Source organism: Aethalodelphis obliquidens, unplaced genomic scaffold, assembly GCF_003676395.1.
Source record: "Aethalodelphis obliquidens isolate GAN/ISIS:26980383/991018 unplaced genomic scaffold, ASM367639v1 scaffold9, whole genome shotgun sequence".
Classification (NCBI taxonomy): Eukaryota; Metazoa; Chordata; class Mammalia; order Artiodactyla; family Delphinidae; genus Aethalodelphis; species Aethalodelphis obliquidens.
The window spans coordinates 14,577,040-14,600,867 of NW_020837953.1; the positions used below are offsets into that span (position 1 = coordinate 14,577,040).

General features: G+C 56.2%; 2 protein-coding genes across 3 annotated transcripts; both read left to right on the plus strand.

Annotated features, from left to right (window-relative positions):
• The first annotated feature begins 1,619 nt into the window (after positions 1-1,619).
• KNCN (kinocilin) lies at positions 1,620-5,106 on the plus strand. Of its 2 annotated transcripts, XM_027108680.1 has the most exons (4): positions 1,620-1,770; positions 2,848-2,916; positions 3,608-3,682; positions 4,438-5,106. In XM_027108680.1, exons 1-4 carry the CDS (start codon positions 1,620-1,622, stop codon positions 4,515-4,517), a joined length of 375 nt encoding a protein of 124 aa, XP_026964481.1. In that variant the 3' UTR covers positions 4,518-5,106. The 2 variants fall into 2 exon arrangements, with proteins under 2 accessions (XP_026964481.1, XP_026964482.1); XM_027108681.1 differs by lacking the exon at positions 2,848-2,916.
• A 12,259-nt stretch (positions 5,107-17,365) lies between these two features.
• TMEM275 (transmembrane protein 275) lies at positions 17,366-17,899 on the plus strand. The gene has a single exon (XM_027110747.1). The coding sequence runs from the start codon at positions 17,366-17,368 to the stop codon at positions 17,897-17,899; it is 534 nt and encodes a 177-aa protein (XP_026966548.1).
• The last annotated feature ends 5,929 nt before the right edge of the window (positions 17,900-23,828 follow it).

Sequence of the window (23,828 nt, forward strand, 5' to 3'; positions counted from 1 at the left end):
ACAGAGGAGACAGGTGGCAGGCACTTCAGCGTGGGGATGCAGCCACTCAGGAGCCCTCAGGAATGGCTCTGCAGGGTCCTGCAGGATGAGGGTTCTCCAGATGGCAGAGGCCAGGTACACACTAGCAGAAGGGCCACAGAGGAGGGGGGGTCCAGGGGCAGGAGGAGCTGTGGAGGCAGGTGGAGGCCAGAGGCCTTGGGCCTGGCTGCATCGGACGGCAGACATGGAGCGGAGAGACAGGAGATCCAAAGAGAGGCCAGTGGGGCTGGTGATGGGACCCTGGGAACTGTGCTGATACATTAACGGCCAGAGAATGCAATTAGCGATGAGGGCTGGCACTGGGGTGCGGGGCCGGGCTGGGCTGGGTTACCGCTGCCCGGCCTTCACTTGGTGGCTTCTGCAAGTAGGTCAGACAGGCTGGGCAGAGCTCAGCCCAGAGGTCAGGAGGCGCCAGCCTTGTCCCCGTCTCCTGACCCCGACTGCTGACACCCAGCCCCTGCCAGTTCCTCTTCCCAACTCTAGCCCCCTAGCTTGCATGTGTTTCCTCCCACCCCTGCACCCACCACTGTTCTTCCCTGTCAGCCCCCCACCCGGGATCCCAGGGCAGATGGAAGGGCTCACCTTCTCAGCCCACTGGCAACTGAAAGGAAGCCTACCTGAGGAGGAGAGGGTCGCCTGAGATCGTCCTCATACTAGGACACCTCAGCCCTGCCTGGGGGCCCAGAGGTTGATGGGAGGGGGGAGGGGGAGAGGGGGGGTTAGCGAGGGGACTTGGCAGGACCCTCTCCCCCTCCTCCTCCTGTCCCCGTCGCTGTTCCTGTCTCCTGAGCCTCGTCCAGGTCTCCTTCCATGCCTCTGTCTCTGAGTCCCCAAGCAGAGGCCCCCAGGTGTACCTCCAACCAAAGGGACAGCAGAGTGGGTCCTGAGCATGTGGCCAAGGAGTCTCCTCACATCTCTGGCTGCCGAGCCGCACGTGAAGCCGCCCGCTCATCCTGCCCCGTCCAGGACCAACAGTGGAACCTGGGCTGACTGCCCTAGTGGGCCTGTGGGCAGCAGCTCACATTGCAACCTCATAAATAACTCAGCACCTCCTGCCGCCTGCATCTCTGAGGAAGCCACGTCCTCTGGACCAGCCCCGCCTCCCACCTCCATTGCTTTAAACTTTAATAGGCTGAGGCTCAGTGGCAGCTGAGCAGGCTCCAGGGAGCTGGGGCAGGAGGTCCTGGGCAGGGGAGGTCCTGGGCAGGGGAGCTCGGGCTGAGCTCTCCCGAGAGGAGGCTGACAGGGGAGGAGCCCGTGGGGCAGTCCCAGCTCTCCAGAATTCTGGCAACCAAGGCAGGATGTGAGCAGGCAGAAGTTCCGAGAGTGGCTTCCAGCTTCAGGGGTCTTTAGGGGAGGAAGAGTAAGCTGGGGCGACCTGGGAGAGATCCTAGCTAAGACTATTGTCAGATAGGGTTGCAGATAAAGCCACGGGTTACCAGCCCAGAATCTTACTGCCCAGAAACTCCCTCCCTAAAGGTGGAGCTCCAGCAAGGAGACATCCAAGAGGACTGAGACCTCCAGGGCTCTTCAGGGGAAAAGGCTCCGCTGGCTGGAGACTGTGCCCCGGGTGGGCCTGCATGGACATCCCCATCAGCAGCAGAGACTTCCGCTGCCTGCAGCTGGCCTGCGTGGCCCTCGGCCTGGTGGCCGGCAGCATCATCATTGGTGTCTCCGTGTCCAAAGCTGCAGCTGCCGTGGGTGGAATCTTTATTGGTGCCGCTGCTGTGGGTGAGCAGGTGCTGGGCTCGGAGAGGGAGCCGGGGCCATGGTCAGGTGAACGAGAAATGGAGGGAAGAGCTGGGTCATCAGGAATTTGGTTGGGGAGGACGGAAGCAAGAGGTGTGAGCAAGGCAGCCATGGTGGGGGGTGGGTACGGGGAGGGAGAGGGAGATTGGGGTGAGATTCCCGCAGCGCACTGCAGGGGTCAGCAGGTGTGGAGGAGGCGCTGGCAACCACTCCTCTTGGGCTACTCCAGCTCCGGCTCCCAGTCCCAAGCCCTGGGCTGTTAGGTTAGTGTTGGGACTCATAAGCCTGCTGGGGCTGAGTTGATGGGGAGCAGGTGGAAGAGAACAGAATTCTCTGTGGGACCCTCCTTGAGCCAGAACAGGATCTAGCTCAGAGAGAAGGCTTCCTTTTCTTTTCCCAAATGTCGCAGCAGCAGATCTGTCTGTCCAGGCATCTATCTGGGCCAGTCCCACTCACCTCCCCACAGTGGTGTTGGGTACCATCCCTCGCCCCACTCCGCCGCCCTGGGCCACAAGCAGAAGCAGAAGCACGAGGCTGGTGGGCTCTGGGCATCTGTACCTGTGAACTCAGGCCAAGGGCCACAGACCCTTGGGAGTGGGCAGAGCAGGACCCGCTCTTCTGCTACCCCCTCCCCAGGTCTGGGTGAAAAGGAGCACACTGAGGAGCACCCCCAGTCCTGCCCTGGGGGCCCTAGGGGAGGGTGGGACATCAGAGAGTTGGGGAGTGTCAATGGGCCCATTTCCAGCCAGCTGGGAAGGAAGAAAGCCAACCTGCTCATCACCTGGGCGGTGTGGAGCCAGGAGCCTGGGCCTTCACAGCCTGTAGCCCCTTCCGCAGAAGGCACTGCTCCCCAACCCCTCCTGGGGCCGGGTATTGGGGAACCCCCCACGCACACACTCACAGGCTGCATTTACACACCCACAGTCCCAACCCTGCCACTGGGGTTCCTCCCATGCTCACCCATAATCCACCCCCAGGCTCACAGCCCACAGCTTCATGCAGCTCAGACTAAACAGGCTCCCTCCCCATCACGGAACCCCTCTGTGTCTCTCTTCTCAGGGCTCCTCATCTTGGCCTACCCCTTCCTGAAGGCTCGGTTCAACCTGGACCGCATGCTGCCTACGATAGGTGAGTCCTCTCCCCGGCCCCCAGCAGAGGACTGGGTGAGACGCTTTGTTTGTAAGTCTGTGGCCCGCTCTGCAGTGGAGCCGAGCCCACGTGTGTCGCTGGTACTGGCTGTGTGTGAGACCTTAGGACCCTTGTACAGCTTGCCTCCTCTTCTCAGTTCCCCACATATGCGCTCCCATCTCCATCAATCCTGTGGGGCTACGTATCCCTGGGTCTCCCCAGGACCTCCACTTCCTTAAAAATCTGCCACCTTGGGCTTCCCTGGTGGCACAGTGGTTGAGAGTCCACCTGCCGATTCAGGGGACACGGGTTCGTGCCCCAGTCCAGGAAGATTCCACATGCCGTGGAGCGGCTGGGCCCGTGAGCCATGGCCACTGAGCCTGCGCTTCCGGAGCCTGTGCTCCGCAATGGGAGAGGCCACAACAGTGAGAGGCCCATGTACCGCAAAAAAATAATAATAATAAAATAAAATAAAAATCTGCCACCCTCTCCTTCCAGGGCCCATTTCTTCCACCTTCACTCCTCTCCCCAGATCAGCTCAGATCACGTGGGAGACGTAAAGGGATGTAGTGGAGCAAAGACAGCAGCAGGGATGGAGAGTAGATAACAGGAGGGCCTTCCCTTCCCAAAGCTGGACTTGATTTGAGAATGGCTTGGTAACCAGGGGGCTTGGGGTGGTCTCATCCTATAGGGAGCCTAAGAATCCACCCCCAGCCAGGGCCAGACCACGGGGAAGGAAGATCCAGCGCCAATGGTAATAAAGAAGGTAAGTTCCAGAAATCCCAGAGTCCATCTGCCATCTTCCCCCTCTGGGTGCACAGCTCTGTGGGGAAACCTTGAGGGAAGTGCAGAGGGGACTTCTCCGATCACAGGGAGGCAGCAGCGTTGGGTATTTCTTCCATGAGCTTAGTCAGAACCCTTCTTGCTCCCAGCTGAGCTCAGCTGCTCTGGTCCCCAGGGTTTCTCTGTCAGGCCCAGCATGACACCGCACTGCCCCCTTCCCTGCCCTAGGCCCCATGCCCGCTTATTTTCTCACTCTCCTCTTCCACTGTGGAATCCAGCTCTCAGAGCGGGTACCTGAAACTGGGCATCTCCCTCCTCCCTCCTCCCCACACACTGGAGGATGCCAGAGCAAGAGTTTCTCAAAGATGCCTCCATCCTGTGTCTGCTGCCAGTGGAAGTGCCTATTCCAGACACCCTGCCCAGCACTTTCCATGTGTTAATTTGTTTCATTCTCAGAACAGGCAGGTGCTATAATTAGCCCCACTTTATATATGGGCCAACTGAGGCACAGGGAGATTACGTGAGGCAGCCAGGAAGTGGTGCGGCCAGAAACCAGGCCTTCAGCCCCGAGTCCTGCCTCTAACACCCACACCATGCTGCTGTCCTCCAGAAGGGCCACTCTGACCATCCATGCCTCCCTCCCTCCCCATTCTAGCCCGCTCTGACCCCGGGTCCCTCTGGGTGGCCCTGACCCGGGACCTGTCTACTCAGCAAGGCCTGTCCTGGTCTCTCCCGCAGGAGTCCGCAGCAGCCTGTCCACCGTGAGCAGAACCCTGGAGAAGCTGAAGCCAGGGGGAAGGGGGGCTGGGGAGGGCTGAGGCAGGGGCTGACGGGCTGCCCCCTGCCCTGCCCTCTCTTCCCACCCGCTACCCCAATCTCAGAGCCTGCCCGGGTCCAAACCAGAGATGAACCAGGTCCTGGAGATGCCAGACCTGCTTTCACCAAGACCATTGGAAATGGATTCCCTGTAGTGGGGTGGGGCCTGGACCACGGTGTCTCTGGTTTCAGGCTCTTGACCTGGATTTTCTCTCTGAACTGCTGCTTGGCTTTCTTCCCTTTTTGATCTACTGTCTGGATCCTCTGGAATTTGGGGCCCAGTGATACCCCAGTCTCTTGCTCCAGCCTGGCCAGGGAAGTGAACCACAGGCTCACAGGAACCACACCGGGTCTGGGCCTGGCCCTGGGCCTCAGGAGCTCACTGGCTGCATAGAGGGCCTGGACCAGACTCCCCTGAATATCAAAAGCTCCAGGCAGCTCCTCAGGAATGGGCCCTGAGCAGCAGTGAACCAGACAGCGGCATAGCCTAGAAAAACAAAATGGTCGCTGCCTTGACAGGAGCCCAGGTGACGCACGGGCCTGGAGGCTTCCAGGAGGAGGTGTCTCCTGAGCTGAGCCCTGTGCTGAGACTCTTGGGGTTTGACTCCACTATTTAAGGCTTTTCATGATCTGACTGCAAACAAGACCTCCAGCCTTCCTTTTCTCCCCACCCTCTCACTGCTCCTGAACCATCGAAACACGTTCCAGCTCCCAAGCCTTGGCCTGTGTTCTCCTGGATGCCCCCCACTCTGCTCCTCTCTGCCTATCAGATCCCCCATCCTTAAAGGCCTCCTTCCAAGTGTCCCCTTAACCACAATGCCCTCCTCATCCTCTTCCACCAGCCTCTGTCTCCCTCTTTCGACACCCTCCAGGCAGGTTGAAGTCTTCTTTTTCACAAAACAGTTACTAATCCTGTTTAAACCTACTGTCTATTGCCCTTTTCCAGTTACCATCATGGTACACAGTAAGTGCTCAATAAATGTCAAATGGCTTAAATTTAGTGGAAAAACAATTCCCTAGGCTTTCCCGGGCTCCACATGTGTACAGGGTTTGGAGCCAGGCTGTACAGGAAACATTGCTCCTCCCTCCATGCCACTCCTCATACGCCTGCAACCTCAGGGGGAAGCAGAGTTGTATGACTTCTGTGGAGACATCGTCTCCATGTGGCCTCTGTCCTCGTTGGTGAGCAAAAGACAAGCTAGGAAGAGTCTCATTCTTCAAGAATCAGTGCAGATGACACCTCTTCTTGGAAGCCTCCCCTGACTTCTCTGTGCTCCCACAGCCCCAGGGCTCCCCTCCATCACAGCCCCCAGCACTCTGAGTGGCCTCTATTTCCCCCTCACGAGAGTGGGGGCGCTGAGGGCCAGGCACGTGGAAGGTACCCAGTGGATGTTGGAAAACCACACCAAAAGCAGGAGAGAGCACCCTATTGTACAGAGGGGAAAGCTGAGGCCCTGCAGGAAAAGGACTCATCAAGTCCCATGGTGAGAGATTGTCCCAAACCTCGCATCCAGGCCTCTTCTCTCTCCCCACCCACGGCTCTACCCTCTGCTGCCCTCTGCACAGGCCCCAGGGACCAACTCCCTGACCACAGTGGGACAGACCTGAATGGATAGAACAAATTTCACAAATGCTGCTGGGCTGGGGAGACCTTTGTTCCTCCAGCCCGAGGGAAGTCAGTGTCCCCCTCCTTGCATTTCCCTCCCGCCTGCTCCCTCTCCCTTCTCCTTTTCCTCAACATCATCGTCATCAACAATAACTCGGGCCTGGTTTCCTTGATCAGTAAGGAAATGCTTCCTCTGGTCCATCTTCATCCTCACCAGCAGCACCCCAAAGAGATGCCTAGAGGTGGATGGGGTGGAAGTGGGGAAGGTGGTGCCGAGCTGTAGGGATTGTGGTGCCCCCCTTACCCACCATCAACCCTTCCCAGCCATGATCTCCCCCAGGCAGGGCTATGGTATCCCAGATGCCTGGCAGGGCCAGGCACAGAGCAGCGTTGGGCATCAGAGCGGATTAAATTAGGAAATGAACACGTGAAAAGGCAAGAGCTATGTCCTTTGGGGAAGAACTGGGTGGGGCTCCAAGGACCCTTGAAACTCTGGAGTTCTCAAGGCCTGGGCCTGTTTCCTCTCTTTCCCCTGCCATGGGCTTCCTGAGAACTCCCTTCCCCCAGTCCAGGTGAGTGTCCAGATACCTCCTCCCCAACTGCATCTCTACCCCTGACCCCCACCCCCTTCACCTGGTCCCAGTAGTGGCCCTGTGGAGACACGTGACTTCTCCCCATCCATGCTTTGGAAGAAGCTGAGGTTGGGCCAAGCAGGCAGGGGTGGTGCGGTGGGTAGTGTTAGGGGAAAGCGCCCTCTCCCCTCCGAGCAGGTCCGGAACCCTCCATTCAGTGGGGGGGGGGGGGGGGGGGGGGGGCGGGGACAGGGACAGGTTATACGACAGCGGTCTGTTCAATAAATGAAATCAGTTCTATCCAATAGCCCTGTTCTGACCTCAACTGTGGATGTGACTAGCCAGCCTTGGGCTGGGTGCTGACACTATACCAAAGGTGGGGAGTCCAGGCAGCCCCCTGGAAGTCACATTCCCACTGGGCCAACCTGGAGGACTGACCAGGTTGGCGCTGGAGTCTAGGGATAAGACTCAGTACTGGTTCAGCAACCCCCCTCCCACCTCCAGGGCCTGGGCAAGAGACTGTGAGGCCTCGAGCCTCAGTTTCTTCATCTGCAGGTGGAAGATGAGTGGTCCCTCCCAGGCCACTGTCAGGATGAAGGTTGCCTGGCGCGTGGTTCACATCAGGGCGGATTTATGAATGGATGAGTGAATGAATGAAGAGGGGGTTGGAGATGCTCCTCCAGCTGAACTCCCCCAGGTCCTGGAAAATCAGCACCTCAGACTCCCACCCAGTCCTCGCCAACACAGTCCAGCCTGGAGGCAGGCCAAGCGCTCCCTCCCCGCTCCCACCCCCGAAGAAACCCTTACAAATCCCACCAAATCTCACCAGGAGCTGTATAAGGGGCTCGTGGCCACACCTCTTTCTAGGATGCAGGATTTGTGGAGGGTGATTGGAGAAGGGTTGCTGAAAACAAGCCCCATCCCCGGAAAAATCTTCCTGCTCTCACCGCTCCATCCCCCTCCCATCTGCCCCCCAAGCCCCACCCCCGCCTAGGGTTGGGAATCCGCCAGAAACTGAAGACAGAGCCAGTGAGACCTACACCCCTCGCTCTAGAGTGAACGGCAATGTGTCCATCCCGGACTCAGGAAGTCCAGACTGAAGAGTGTGTGGGCGGCTGGGAGTTCATTGCCAGGCGCTTGAAAAGCGTTAAAACCTAGAGGCGGGGAGGGGAGAAGGGCGGTGCGGAGCCGGAGCCAAAGAGAAGAGAAGACTTGGTGGGAACGCTGATCCGCGGGGGGGTCAAAGGGAGCCGAGGGGCCGCAAGGAAGCTGAGATGGGCGCTCCGAACGGCACAGCCCACAGCCAGGGCCCTGCCGGCACCTCCGGGTCCCCTGGAGCTGCTCCCTGGAGCCCCTCTGCCCTCACGCCCCCGCCCACCCGCTAAGCCGGGGATCTGCAAGCCGCCAGCTGGGTGAGTGAGGGGGGCCGGCCGCCGCTCCCCCCAGCACCCCCCTCCAAGTTGGCACCCCGCTGGCTGCCCTCCTCTCTAGGGATCCTTCCTCCCCTGGGGGTTCCTGGGGGCAGGACCAGCAGAGGAGTGTCCACTGGACCGGCTCAGGCAAGTGCAAGCTACAGGCGTTGGGGGAGGCTGGAGGGAGGGCAAGGGGATGAAAGGAGAAGGGAGCCGATGGGGAGGGTAGCTTTAGGATTGGAGGAGATACTCCATATCCAGCCCTAAACCCCAGGGGAACTGAGTAGTGCCCAGACAAGAGGTCAAGCACCTGTAGCCTTGAGCACAGTTCTCTGAAAAGAGATGAGAACGACAGAGAGGGGAACAGGAGAAGGGGGACACACAGCATGGAGAGGCTGCCCTGGGCCCCTCTGCTTTACCCTGAGCCCTCCCCCGTCTTTAACTCAATAAGAATCTGCCCTAGAATCCACCTCCAGTCCCCACCCAGCTGTCCACCGCACCCTCCCAAGACCCAAAGTGAGGAGGGAATAGGGAGAAGTGGGCACAGAGCGACTTCAAAACCAAGAGACAGATAAAGGCAGGCCGCAGTGGCCCCTCTGACCTTAACCATTTGTCTAACCAATATTTCCTGGGCACCTGGGGAGACCCAGACACTCCAGTGGGGATGTGGCAGCTAACAAGGTGGATATAATCCTGGTCCTCAAGGTAGACCAGTGGGGGATACAGACCTGGACACAGCAGTTCCCCATCACCGAGGCAAAGGAAGGCTTCCTGAAGGAAGCGGTGTCCCAGCTGCGCTCTGACGGTTGAGCTGGAGTTAGCCAGGTGAACATAGAGGCAACAGGAGCAGCGTGGCCACCCGACCACACCAGGCGAGTTCGGCTCCGCTCCAGCAAAATCTAGAGGGCTGCCTGGAGGGAGCTGGGGCTGGGAGAGCCCAGGAGGGGTTTCAGCAGGGAGCGAAGGGGGAGGAGAGTGGAATGGGGTAGCAGTGAGTCTAGAGAGGAAGGGATGGGTTCTAGACCCCTGGAGGGAAGAATCTGCAGGGCTGGTGACAGACTAGATTGCAAATGTGGTGGGGAGAGCCTGAGGGAGGAGGAGGTGCAAGGATGAAGCCAGGTTTCCGGCTGGGAGTCTGGGCTTTGTGGGAGAAGATGAAGTTTAATGGGCTTGTTTCTAAGAGGAAGAGAATGTTCCCAGGAGGGAGGGTTCAGGGGTCCAAAGCTGTGGAGAGGTCAAGTTAGCTAAGGACTGAACCGTCCTCACTGAATTCAGCACCGAGGAGGTGACTGGCGGCCTTGGAGCAAGCGCCTTCGGAGCGTGGTGGCACAGAAGCGCGACGGGAGTGGACTGACCTTTGAGAAGGAGGTACAGTAGGGAGCGCAGACAGTGCTCTCAAGATGCAGGCAGGTGTGGGGGAGGTGGGGGCTTTGTTTGGTTTCAAGCAGGAGAGGCTCAAGTGCCTCCAGGAGGTGCAGGTGCGGTGAGAAGGGCTGAGCACTGACTAGGAAGGGGGACGTTCCCCGGGATCCTTGAGGGCCTGAGTCACGCCAGAGACATGGATGCACGAGGGCCCTGCTGCCCAGCTGGTGATTTTCTTTTCACCTACAAAGCTTAGCAGTTTGGGCACAAACGTGGAGGAGACAGAAAGCTGGACTGATGCAGGGTCGAGGCATCACTGGGCAGCTTTGGCAGAAGGACAAAGGAACAAGTTGCAAGACAAGGTAAACTGCAAGAGGGTAAGTGAAGTAAGGCAGTGGGGGTTCTCGGGTGGAAAGCAGAAAGAAGCAGAGGTGAGAGGCTCACAGAGAAAATGTAGAGAGAGTTCCAGGATTGCATTAGATCAGAGCACTGTTACAGCAAGAGGCTGTGGAGTCGTGGTGAAGAGCACAGATTTAGAAGACACACAGCCTAGGTCAGAATCCCAGCTCCGCCACATATTATCACCATGTCTGTGACCCTGGGCAAGTGATTCAACCTCTCTGAGCCTCTTTGTCCCCATCCAAAACTGGAGATGGCAATAGCATCTATCTATATGGTTGTCATAGGGCTTAAGTGAGTTAATAATATAAAGGGCTTAAAACAGTGTTTGGCACATAGTAGGTGCTGTGCAGGTGTTTCTATAGTGGTCGCCATGGGGTTTAGTCAAGAGTAGGATGGCTGGGTTTCTCAGAGGTGGAAGGATTCAGGGTGATGACAGGGGTGGTGAGGTCCTTGGGGTAACGAGGGGGAGCATAGTTGGGGTGGAACGGAGGAACTGGGCATTGGAAATGAGGAGCCAAGGAACTAAGAGGGTGCAGGGTGGGGCGGTCGTGCAAAGGATGCTGAAGTCCCTCAGGGCACTTGGGCTGGAGGAGAAAGAGCGCCTCCCAAAGCCTTGGAAGGAGGTGGGCAGTTCCACTGCTGCCAATCTGCAGTCCGCCTCCACGCTCCCAGGCAGAGAAGTCTCCAGAGGTCCCTCTGCTGGGCAACAGCTTCTTTCTACCACATAGGCAGGCAACTGAGAGGGTCTTTGTGTCTGGCTATGTGTTTGCAACTCTCAGTGTGTAATGCATCTGTGTGTGTGTTTCTGGATATGTCTGGCCACTGAGTGTACACGTGTGATGTGTGTGTGTGCACATGCACTCAGGGATGAGGATCATGGGGCCCAGGTGTCAGACGCAGCAGCTGGGAAGCCACACCTCCAGATTTCACTCTCTTCATTCTCTTGTTTCCAGCCTGGAGAATCTGGGTGAGCCTCGTGTGAGTGTGTGTGTGTGTGTGTGTGTGCGCGCTCTCTCGCATGTCTATTGCCTGGGCAGAAGTAGGGGAGCCATGGGATTGGCTAGGGTGGGGGTGGTGGCAGCTTTGGGGGCTCCCAGGAGGCAGAATTCAGTTGGCAGAAGCTGAGAGCTTCCAGGGTAGTGAACAAGCTGGCACTGAGTAATGGTGATGTAGGAGGTTCCCTGAGGATGGGGGTGGAATGGAGGGTGGTGGATGGGGAGGCCAGGGGAGAGGGCTGGCCCAGAATTTCTGGGACTGAAGGGGAAAAGAGGGGCCAAAGCTAAGGAAAACAGAGGGGTTCACAGTGAGGGGAAAGAGCTCAGACTGAGCAAATGAGGGACTCAATCTCACATGGAAGACAGGGGGCTGGGACCAGTGCCTGATGCTTGGACCGAAGCCCCAGCCCCCTTGCCCAGAGGCTCCTGGGTCCTTGCAGCAGGAACCTGGGACCAGAAGGCCTGGAAACTGCCCCTGGTCAAGTAACTGCTCTAGAACAACACAGACATCCAAGATTCAGAGACTGGGTGGGTCAGGCTGACCTGAGGGGCTTCAGACGGAGACCCCCTCTCTAGGAGCTCTGCATCCACCTATGGAGGACCATCCTCCCTGGGCCCCAAGCTTGTTGATGATTGGCTGGATAGTAATAATCAATTACTAATTTTTAAAATAAATATCTCTATACCTTCCGTAAGCAGAAATTCTGGTGTAGCAGAAACAACATGGCTTTCAATCTGACAGAACTGGGTTCAAATCCCAGCTTTACCTATCACAACTGAGTAAACCAGGGAATGTTCTTCACCTCTCCCAGCCTCAGTTTCTCACTGTGAACTGGGTTCAGGATGGCAACAGCCCACGGGGTCATAGTAAAGATTAAATGTGTGAGTGCAGGGAAAGTGCTTAGCACAGAGTTGCTGTTCAACGTGAGTGCCCATCTCCCCAAAATCAGAGCTACCCCCCACCCCACCCCCACCCTGAACAGCAGAGCATCAGGTTACTTCTGCAGGCCAGGGTGAAGGGAATGATTTAATCCCAGCCCAAAGCAAAGAACAGCCATATTACAGGTAAGTGCACAGTTTTTTGAGATCTTTTGCTATATTGGCAGTAATTTCTGATTGGTTTCCATGTCCACCTTCACAAACCACCAGCAGCAGGAGGACAGATTCAGAGACAATAATCTGGTTAAACCTTTCCCTTTACATTCAGCAGCTGAGGCCCAGAGAGGGGCCCTGGCCCTCCCAAGTTGCCCAACCAGACCAGAGTCAAGAACCCTGGTTATCTGAGGCCCAGCCCCTTAGTGTCTGCCTCTGCCCCTAACTGCTTATGGCCTGGACTCCCAAATAGAGTCCACAAGGCCTCCCAGGCCAAGGCAGGGCAGGGGGGACTCTGGCTGCCTGACCAGGGTCATACGCAGCTAAATGGCAATGGTCAGAGCCCTGGCTTTGTGGGAAAAGGCCAGGTTCTGGTCTGGCTTGGCCACAGACTCCCTCCATGAACTTCCTCACTCCTAGCCTCAGTGTCCCCCCTCTGCAGATGAAGGAATTGAACGAGATGATCTTTACAGGTTCAGCAGCTTGGGGTGCTCACTAAGGAGAAGGTTCCAATTCTAAAACTCAAGATTCAGAGCAATGACCTTCCCTCCTGCTCAGGCAATGGGGTTGAAGACTGGCCTTGGGATGAGGTAGAAAGGGTTTGAAGGGATATTTGAAGGGATAGCAATAGCACCAACTCGGAGGGTCCTGCTTCTGAAATTAAATACTCCATCCTAGAAGTGACGAATGTCACAATCCATTGGCCAGAACTAGTCACACAGCCCCACCTAATCACAAATTGGCCAGAAAGTGCAATCATAACATGTGTTCAGAAGACGGGAGTACCAGAAATATTTAGTGAACAGCACCAATGACACCCAGAGCACTCGCTACAAAACAGTATCCACCAGCCCCAGCTGGAGGGCCACAGTCCACCAGATGGAAATGGTGCTGCAGACTGAATTAATTGCAATAGCTGAACGACCTCAACACCTCACCCCTGCGTGCTCCAGGTCCCAATCAACCAGGATGGAGGCAACTTCAGGAATCAGCCCTTAGCCTGTTCTCTGCCTGGGGTGGAGACTCTGGGAGCAGTCTGTCTTCCAGAGTCAGTTCTGCCTCCCAGGAGCAGGTAAGGATCACTTGTTGGCAGTTAGCCCCTGGAAGGTCAGCCCTTGGGCAGGTATTTGCTTTAGTTGAACTGAGTGTGGTAAGCCAAGGAAGGAGCAAAGTGAGTTTACCTTCCTTAAGAGACACACAGAACACACCCTGTCCTCCTCTGCTGTTGATATTTGAGCAGCATAAGTACTGATTACAGGAGCTTATCCACAGAAGCCTCTGCCCTGTGCTTCTGTCATTCAACAAGCACTTAGCAAACCTAGCGCTATACTGGGTTGAGAACTCAGGCTTTGGTGTCAAGACACCAGTTGTCAAATCCTGGCCCCACCACTGCCACTCAATGGTCTTGGGAAACTTGAATCTTTCTGTGCCTCAATATCCTCATATACAAAATGGGGATATGACAATAATACTTAATCTCATGCTGTGAAAATTAAATTAGATGTTATTGCAAAGTGCTCAACATAACACAACTAACCTGGTTAGCAATCTGAAAGTGCTAATTTCAGATTCTCATATAGACTTGTTTATGGCTAAGAAAGACTAGCTTGTATCAGACCAACTCACTCACTGAGGGTAACTAAAAAGGCTGGATTAAACATTTAAGAAATCTGTTTAAAGGCATGGGAGAGCTACCAAGGCAGTAAGGACCTGAGGGGCCAAGATCTTGGAAAATAATATTTTATTTCACTCTTTCCCTTAAGGCATTTTCCAGTTTGTAGGGGGCAGTGGCCATGGATTTAGGAAGTCAAAATTGGAATTTAGGGCTTAAAAAGTGGAAAGGCCCTGTTAAACACCTCCAGCTTTTAGTTGGGGGCCCCAAAAGGCTATCCTCTGCAAGTACTGGTTAACCAGATATAGACCAGACCCAGGAAGACTGAAACACAGCTCCCAGTCAGTGCAGTCCCAGATTGGGCCTGTCCCTTCTTCAGCTGCATGTCAGAAGCAAAAGTAAATCTTCTCTAAAGGAAGATAACATCATCCAGGACCTCAAGCTATCTCTACAATGTTGGGCGTTTAAAAAAAAAGTGATCTGGCATTACAGGAGATAAGACTTAATGACCCCAAACCAAAAGCAATAAAACAGACAATAAAAACAAGAGATCCAGATGTTGGAGTTTTCAGACATGGACTTCAAAGAGTTTAATATGTTCAAGAAAATACATAAGAGGGAGTTTTTCAGAAGAAAACTGAAATCTATGAAAAAGAATCAAGTGGCAATACTAGAACTGAAAAGTTATAACAACTGAAATTAAGAACTGAATAGATGGATTTTACAGCAGAGAAGACACAGGTGAAGAGAGGATTAGTGAACTGGATGACAGATTGGTAGAAAAATAGCCAGAGAGAACCAGGTCGGGGTGGGGGGGGGAGGGCTAGAAAATACAGAATAGAGTATAAGAGATGTGTGGGACAATGTCAAATGGTTGAACATGTATGCAATTAGGTTTCCAGAAGGAGAGAAGAGAGAGAATAGAGGGAAAGATAATGGCTGAAAATTTTCCAAAAGAGGCAAAAATCAAGCCACAGATTGTAGAAGCATCAGGAAGCCCACAAAGGATAAATACAAAGAAAATCTCACCTTGGCACATCATAGTAAAACTGCCAAAACCCAAAGATAAAGAGTCTTCTCTATAAGGAAAAAGAAAGGAGAGCCTTGGATCCTCCAGCCACCTAGGCCTCCCCCCGCCACCCCCCGACCCTTGTCCAGTGTCAGCTTTCAGGAGTCTGCTGTGAGATAAGGTGAAAGGCCAGACACTATCCCTTCCATCAGGGTCTCCCTCCATCAGCCTCAGACAGAGCCTTCCCCATAGGAAGGACAATGTCAGATAATGATGAGGTACAGAAGGGGTGAAATTTGGGAATCTCACAGCACCTCCTGAGGGCAGCAGGAAGAAAGTGTTGGGATTTATCTCCACATCAACACCAAGGGGATCAAACCCTTCTCTTTAAAATGAAGCACGATTGCATACGTTGTGAACTAGACCATGTGTTCTCTGATTCTGGTCTTCCTTTCAGTCCAGCCACTAGACCCAGATCAACTTCCCTCTCTGAGCCTCCATTTCCTCAGTTGTAAGATGTGGCTGTTAATAAGTATCAAGCAGGTGTATCATTCGGTGATGTCATGCATGTGAAGCTGCTTTAAAAATTGTACCCCTTCAGCGGTTGCTATTGCTGCCTGGCAGAACCGACAGCTGCAGATCAAAGATGGTTCGCAGGGCTTTCCTGGGGGCACAGTGGTTGAGAGGCCACCTGCCGACGCAGGGGACACGGGTTCGTGCCCCGGTCCGGGAAGATCCCACATGCCGCGGAGCAGCTAGGCCCGTGAGCCATGGCCGCTGAGCCTGCGCGTCTGGAGCCTGTGCTCCGCAACGGGAGAGGCCACAACAGTGAGAGGCCCGCGTACCGCAAAAAAACAACAACAACAACAAAAAAAGATGGTTCATGCAAATATGGCGCTTCCTGAGGAATCTGTGGTCGGTAGATGCCCTCAAGGGTCAACACATGCTTTCGTCACCAGGATTTTGGGATTTCTGAATTCCTGCCAGCTTACTGTGTCAGCCAGGAGCTTCTCGTTGGAGTTGCAGGACAGCTGTCACCTCCCCTGGTGCCACCTCCCACTGTGATGCCCGGGGAGGAAGCCCTGGAGTCCTCACATTGGGCAGGCCCGGAGGTGGCCTCCAGACCTTCTGACCTGCTTGGGCCAAGCTGATTCCTACCTGTGTCCAGAGTGACAACCTGAGCTGCCCCTCCCCAGCACTAGTCCTCGTTTTCACACACCCCATCATCAAATTCTCTCCAACTCCTCTGTGTACAGGCCTTGGACTCGGGAAGGATGATTCAGGGCCCGTCCCTGAGGCACTTCCATCTGAGGGACAGACTAACTGTTCTGTTTCCAAACTTGACATGACTGACCCCCCCAGATCTGAGACCTTAGAGCCCCTTCTTTATCAGCCACCACTACGACACGAGTAACACGGAAATCTCACTATGTCCTGCGCGGTTCCAAGCACTTGATTTAGCTCACAGCATTTAGTTATCACCACACCCTATCAGGTAGGTTCTCTTATTAGCCCCACATTACAGGTGTTAACACTGAAGCATAGAGAGTTAGGCCACTTGTCCAGGTCATGCTCCGTTACTCATCCAGCATGCTCCGTGCCAACCAGTAGTCCCATCTGATTACTCCCCTCCCACCCCAACTCAGAGCCCTTTTCCGACACTTTTTCACAATTCTAACACAGCTCCATGGCTATGATCTCATCCTTCGAGGGCCTTAATACCTGTGATTTCATGTTATAGAGCAGAATTCTCAAATAGAAGTCTTAAACTCCCCAGACTCTGATGACATTACCCTTGCTTCTGTACACATTCCCAGAATTATAGAATCCAGTGATAGATCCCACAACCAGATACAATGAGAAAATCCTAGAAAGGGATCCTAGTACCCAGTGATTGGGCTTTTGAGTCCAGGTTCAACACTAGACTCCTGGGGGATGCAATGGGGGTAGGAGTGGAATCTAATAGAATGCCCAGTCTGGGAAGGACCCGGGGCCTTGGGTCTGCTCCAGCCCAACCCATGTAGGGACCGTCTCTTCTCACTGACCATCTAAAACTTCAAGAGCTCCTCACTCTCATGTGGTCATTCACTCCAGGGCCTCATCTGATATTCGGGAAAGTTAATGTCATTGCTATGCCTATCAGAACCTGGGGTGGTGGCACCCAGGCCAGGCAGCAGGTCATGAGGTCCCGGTCCCGGATACTGGGTAAATCGCTAGATCTCTCAGCACTTCAGTTTCCTCTTCTGGACGAGCTGGGGCTAGACCAGATGATTTCTAGGGCCTCTAACACTCAAGGGAGGAAGCTAAGTCCCAAGAGCTGCCACCTGGCCTCTGATTAGAACTACTGATCATGATTATCACGGTGCCGAGGACTTTCCACCTATTTACTCACTTAATTAGCCCAAGAAGGCTTTCTGGAGGAGAGGAGGTGGAGGACTGGTGTCTGTCTGGAGGACATAAGGAAGTGGGGAGGGAGGGAAGATGGCAAGATTAGCCACGAGGAACTCCAGGGACCTGGTGGGATAAGGGAGTCCTCCCATGGGGGGTGAGCTGTTGCTTCCCAAAGGCAGAGGCAGAGACAGGGGCTGGCCAAGATGGCATGGCCTCTGCACTCCCAGGTACTGAACATAGCCACAGAACGGAGAGTGGGGTTGGAAGCCCAGATGCCCAGCTGACCTCTCCCTTGATCTGTGCCCACAGGACTACTGTGAGCTGAGCCCCCGACATGTGGGCTGGCCGGGGCCGGCGGCAGGAGGGAGCTGGATGAGTGCCCTGAGTCCCCAGGCCGATGCCGCCCCCGGAGAAGAGCCAGGGCCCCCCGGCCCGGGCGCCCGCGGGCCGCGCTCAAGGCCGGCTGCCCGGCCCGCCGTCCCCGGCGCTGTTCTGCGCCTGCGGCCTGTGCGTGCTGCTGGCGGGCGTGAACGTGACGCTGGTGGGCGCCTTCGCTTCCTTCGTCCCGGGGCACAACGCGCCGCTCATCTTGGGGCCGGCGCTGCTCGTGCTGGCGCTCGGCTTCTTCGCGGCCTGCTGCGTGTGTAGCCGCCGCCGCGGGCCCGCGCCCCGTTCGCGCTCGACGGCGGCCGCGGGTCCCTGCCAGGGCGGGGGCGGCGGGCGGGTGGCGCTGGAGATGGAGAGCAGCGAGCGCACGGCGCAGGACACCACGGCCGTGCAGCTCAGCCCCGCCGCCTCGGCCGCGTCGTCCGGCCGCTCAAGCCCCAGCCCCGGCCCCTTCACCCTGGATGCCCCCGCGCCCGCAGCCCTCTACGCGCCGCGCGCCGATGGGGTCCGGCTCGACCTGCCCCGGGAGGGCGTCGCCTCCTAGCCTCCCGGGTCCCCGGCCCTGACTCCCCTGTCCCGGTTCCCTCCCATCAGTGCCATTAGGAAAAAAGAGAGGGAGGAGGAGAGACAAGAAAAAGAAAACTTTCATACGGGTCCGGTGCTGGGCACAGGTGGCCTCCTCTGTCCCATCTCTGGAACTTCCGGGAGAGGGAGGGGGGAGTGTGAGGATGGTGTCCAGGCACGGCCCTCAAAGGGTGGGGTCTGCTGGGCCCTAGTTTACCTCACTCCCCAGACGTCCGGAAACCGGGCTGCTGGTCCTTCCCTTCCTGGGCACTGTGAACAGAGCCACTCTGAGGGGCTCTCAGCAAGGCCCGCGCCCCCAGGGGGTGGGAGGAAGAGGGGGAGAAAGGATGGGTTCAGCCTGGGCTGTCTCCTGTCCCCGCCTGCTGAGAAAGGCTGCCCGACCCCCTTCTGTCCCTCCCCGCCCTCCTTGTCTCTACCCCAACATGACCTTTTGGGATTAATGGGGGCAGGATCTGATTTGAGCCAGATCATCCCTAAGATAGAGCTGTGTTGAGCACACTCCACCCCTTCTGCCCGACTAGAGCAGGGGGAGCTGAGCTGGGGGCCGACAGGGAGGAGTGGTGAGGGGGCTCCTCCCACCCTGAAGGTCTCGGTGTGCACCGCACTGTGTATTCCCGCTGTACCTCCCTCGCTCCTTAATAAATCACCTTTGGAGTCGTCCTCTGCCCTTGTGCAGCGCAGGAGGGAGGAGCTGACTGCGGGGCCTCTGACCCAGCATCCTGTAGTCTTCGGTCCCCCCACTCCGTGGCGGAGTGCTTCATCATCCCAGCACCAGCCCCCCTTGGAGACCTGGAAGGGAGCCCCAGGGAGAGGAGTGTGTGACTGTGAACAAAAGACTGAGACTGTGGATGCCTGTGAACATCTGTGGAAACAGGGTGTCGGATAGGGGGCTGGATGAGTATATGAGTGTGACTGTGGGTGAGACAGCCCGGCTACATTATGAGATGGGGAGTGTGGGAGTATTTTGGGTGACACTGTCTGACATCACACCTGTGTGGGAGCGTGTGTGTGTGTGTGTATGTGTGTGTGTGTGTGTGTGTGTGTGTGTTGGTGGTTGAGGGCTCGGTCACCCAGCAGGGATGGTGAGGCAAGAAGGGCTCCCCAGGTCTTGCAAAGCCTACACCTTTCTCCTGGCCTGGCTGCACTTGCAGTCTGGGCTCAGCCTGTCCTCTGTCCAGGTGGGTGAGAGAAATGCAGGTAGAGAATCCAGGTAGAGAAATGCAGTCTGCCCTGCAAGGAGAAACAAGGGGGCTGGGGGCTGGAAGAAAGACACTGCAACCCTGGGCCAGCCCCTCCTCTCACTTCAGGGACCCAGGCAAGCAGTGCCCAGGGATGGTGGCACGCGCTGGCCCACCACCCCTGGCTGGCCATGACTCCCTGTCCAGCTGCCCTTGGCTTCATCAGCCTCCCTTCCTCTTTCCAGGCTGGGTTCTGCTGCTCTTCTGCCCTGGCACAGGCACTTTCCACCAGCCCTGGGGCTCTTCCTCCCTTCCTCTGACCCTCTCTCTGCCTCTTCCTCTCCTGCTGTCTCCCTCCCACTGACCTGAAGAAGGGTGACTCCCTCTCAGTGGGCGCTGAGCAGGTCATCTCTATTAATTAGCACGGGTCGATGGTCCTAACCTTTGAAGCATCTAGCCCCTGGAGCTGATGACCTCTTCTCAGAGCACTTCCCCACCCCCACCTGCATTCGTGTGTGTGTGTGTGTGTGTGTGTGTGTGTGTGTGTGTGTGTGTAAGGAAGGCCACCTCTCCAGGCTCCAGGCCTGTCTCTTCTGGTCCACTGGCAGCCTCGGACGCCACCTGCTGCCTTGGAAGAGTAGGAGGTGAGAGGGGCCACTGCTGATGCCGCCTTGGGGTGTGGACCACCCTTCTCCCACCACCTTCTTAAGAAGAGGCACCCCAGATTCTAGCCCAGGAATGCCAGGCCCAGCCCAAACCCCTCCCCCTCCTGCTGGCAGAGGCCTGGAGTTGCACCATCAGGGTTTCTTCCTCTTCTACAGGAAGACTTTCCAGATCCTGTCTTGAAGCCTGGCTGCTGGGGAGGAGAGTGAGCATGTGCTAGGGTTCAAGGCAGTGGGCCACAGATCGATGGTGTGAGTGAATAGAATGGGATCAAGGTGGCAGCAGAGGGCGGGTTGTGGGGCATGGCTCCTTGGAGTCTCCCTTGCATTGTCACCGCCAGCTGAAGGTCATCTTTTGTCCCGTCTGTGCCTCCTCTCCCTCCCCAGGCACACCAGGAGATATGCTCTATACCCCAGGACCCACTTTCCAATCCGCCAGCCCTAGTAAAGCCCCCCAGTATCCCTCCAGGCCTGCCACACCCGGGGACTCCTCCCCTCATATCCCTTCAGGCCCCCCTAGGGCAATGCATCCCCCGTGGAGCCAGCGAGGCCCAAGGGCAGCCACAGTCTCCACGCACAAGGAGGCTGGAGGATTGCCCTGTCTCCGCACGTCTGCAGTCCCCTCCCCGGCAGGCTCCAGGCCCTGAGGGCAGAGAGGGGCTCCAGGGCGCCACCGGGTGGGGAGCAGGTTTCTGTGGAAGGAGAGGAGGTGATTCTGAAGGCACAGAGGCAGGAAGCTCCCTGACCTTGAGGAATCTGAGCAGGGACTGCCACCTCCCGCTGGGACACTGCGGAGGGGTCCTGGGATGAAGGCTGAACCCTCCCACTCCCACTCCTGGCCCTGAGAGTCAGAACTGAGGCACCAGGGTATGTCCTCAGAGGTCCAGGGGCTGCACGCAGTCCTATGTGGAGGACACATAGCTGGTCCTTCTGAAAGGAGGGGTGCCGCCTGGGGCCTGGGGGAGCTCAGGGGTGGCACAGTGAGGCCACCTCCCAGAGGGCCAAGACAAGGGAGCCCACCAAGGGCCACTAAGGACCACATTCGGAGCCTTGAACTCAGATCCTCTCCCTCTCTTCCCACTAGAAGAAATGAGGGTGGCCACTTAGGACCATTTTTTACTAATTAATTCAACAAATAATTCCTGAGCCCTACTATGAACCCATAGCTTGGTGAACAAGCTCTGGAGGAGCTTACGTTCTACTTGGGGGAGAATTAAAGCATTAAATAAGTAAGCAAACAAGACAAAAAATCCTAGCTGGTTGATAGTGCTGTGCAGAAAATCACAATAGGGAGGTGTGACAGAGGGACTTCGATGGCTGGAGAGGTCTTCTCTGAGAGGTGACATTTAAGCTGAGCTCTGACTGACAAGAGTTAGCCACGCATGGGTCTAGAGCAAGAGCATTTCATGCTCAGGAAAATGGCCAGTGCAACCCTAAGGTGAGAATGAACTTGGCTTCCATGTGTCAGACCAAGAAAGAAGGGCTGTAGAGACAAGGGTGGGAGATGAAGTTGGAGAAGGGGGGAGCGGGCGTCGTGCTCAGCTCCTGTAAAGCTTAGTAAGCAGGATGAGGAGCTGGGGTTTTATTCTCCGTGAGATGGGAGCCACTGGCGGGTTTTAAGCAGGGAAGTGACATGATCTGATTTATGATTGCACAGCTCGCTCTGCCTGCTATGTGGAAAATAGATGTTGAGGGACACAAGGGAAAAGAGGGGCCAGGTTGGGAGGTCGTTGCAGTGGGAAACGCTGGGAGTCAGGACCGGAGCGGTGGCTGTGAGCTGGGCCGATTCGACACCCATTTTTGAGGTCTCCCTGTCAGGGGAGTTTAAGGGAGTGAAAGAGAGGAATCTTGAAGGAAGTTCTAGAATTTTGGTTTGAGCAGCTGGGCATATGGTGGAGGAAAAGCAAGGGCTGTTGTCATATGAAAGGTCTGTAAACCCAGTGGAGCTGTCCTGTAGGAGCTGGAGCCGCAGGCCCGAGTTCCAGATGGAGAGCCCTGGGGAGGCAGATGCAGAAGCCACTGACCTGTGGGTGGTGGTGAAGCCACGAGTCCAGATGAGGCGTATGAGGAGAGATGAAGACCAGGAACCAGAACCTAGAGTAGTCCAACCTCTGACTCTTAGAGGAAAGAAGGGACTTGAAGTTGCCCAGTTCTGAATCTCACCTAAACTTCTGCTGATGCCAGTGCCTTTCTGATGAGGTCTGTGCACTAGGAGTCGGGGATCAGGGAGAAGTGAGTAGAATGTGAGCTCGAAGAGGTTGGGACTTCTGGCTTATTCACAGCTGTGCACTCAGTGCCTACCTGGCACAAGGTAGGTGCCCCATAAATATTTGTTGAACGACTGAATGAGTAAAGAGTGTGAATGTTATCACACAGCTAAGGTTCTGGGCCTCCGGAAACAGGGATTTATCAAGATGCCTGATTCTGGACAGGAAGGGAGAAAAGCTCCTTATGCGTGTGGGAGTTCTCCTGGCCAATTCCTGTTTTCTGCTTTGTGTGTGTGTGGGGGGGGGGGGGGGTGACACAGGAATACAGATCTGGCTAGATGAGCATTAATGGATGTACCTGAGGGCCAGGCTCCCCTGCATAGGAGATGGCCAGCTGTATGGGCTAAGACTGAGGAAACCGGCACTGCTAGGGAGTGCCACCAGAGGGCACCCTGGGCACATGACAGGGGATAGAGGTGACAGCCCAGCCAGACTGCACAACTTTGCCTTTTCCTCTTCTGAGGAGGTGGGGAGTAGGGAGTTGGGTGTGCATGAAGGGGTGGGTGTTAAAGTCACCCAGATTCACTAAGTGACACCTCCAACCCTGGAACCTGAGCTTACGACAGAGGGAGGCCTGGTGCTGGACACAGACATCCTTTATCAAGGACACAGGTGAGTCCTGGGTCTGGTCCTGGACTGAGCCCTCACTCTGATTTTAGACTAAGTCCCGACCTGAGCTTGGTCCTGACCACATTCGGAGCCTTGACCCTGCCTGGGCCACACAGTGAACCCTGACCCTGATCTTAGACTGAGTTCTGACTTGAACCCTGACCTTTACCAAAAATTGAACCCTGATCTGGGCACAGACTGAGTCTTGGTCATGGACAAACATTAAGCCCTTATTCTGGGCACAGACAGCCCTGACCTTGATGCATGCACTAAGGCCTGATTCTAGTAACAGGTTGAGCCTGACGCTGGTCACAGAGCCCTGAATCTGGTCCCAACCTGAACTCTGACCCTAATCAATACACTGAATGCTGACCCTGAACTAAGACTGAGATTTCATCATGATCACGGACTGAGCCTTGATCCCGAAGACTGGCTCCCACACACCCCATTGACTACAGGACCTTCCAGATGAGGTTCCCAGGCCAGGCTTCAGCCCCAGAACGAAGTAACTTCTGGAAACACTTTGGAAGGGGAAAGAAGGAATTCTGGGTCTCTGAATGGTCTGGAAACTCCTAGACATTGAATCCCTGAGGATGCAGAGGCCAGACAGAGAAAGGCCGGTTCTAGGCTGTCCGGGACATGAGGGACGAAGGACAGCTGGGCCTTCTCCAGATACCCCTGGAGCTCCGGTGAGGCCTGCCCGCCTGCCTGTGCGTCTGGGGGCCTCCAGCCTGGGCGCCTCTTCCATCTACACTTCTGACTCCCGCTAAAACCTGGGCAAGTCCCTTCCACTCACTGAGCTGTGCCCCACCCCTCGTTACCTTTCAGGGCAAAAGGAAGAAGGTGACCAGGTCATGACTGAGGGCCCCGTGTCCCCACCGTGTACCCTGGCAGGAAGAGAAGCCCCCTCGCTCTGGCCAGTCACTGCAGACAAGCAAGAGAAAGTGAATCACGCTCAAGGCAGCTCCAGCCAGGCCTCAGCCTCAGGTTGGCAGTGGTGGGTGAGACAGGAGCAGGGAGGCGGGAAGGAGGAGTCCCGGAGGTCCCCGTACCCTCCCGGGGTCTGGTGTGTGTGTGAGGACAGGCAGGTCCGCGAGGCACCACGCAGCCCCTCCGCAGGGCACACTGCCCAGGTCAGGGCCGGCCCGGGGAGCCTCGGCCCTGCGGGGCCC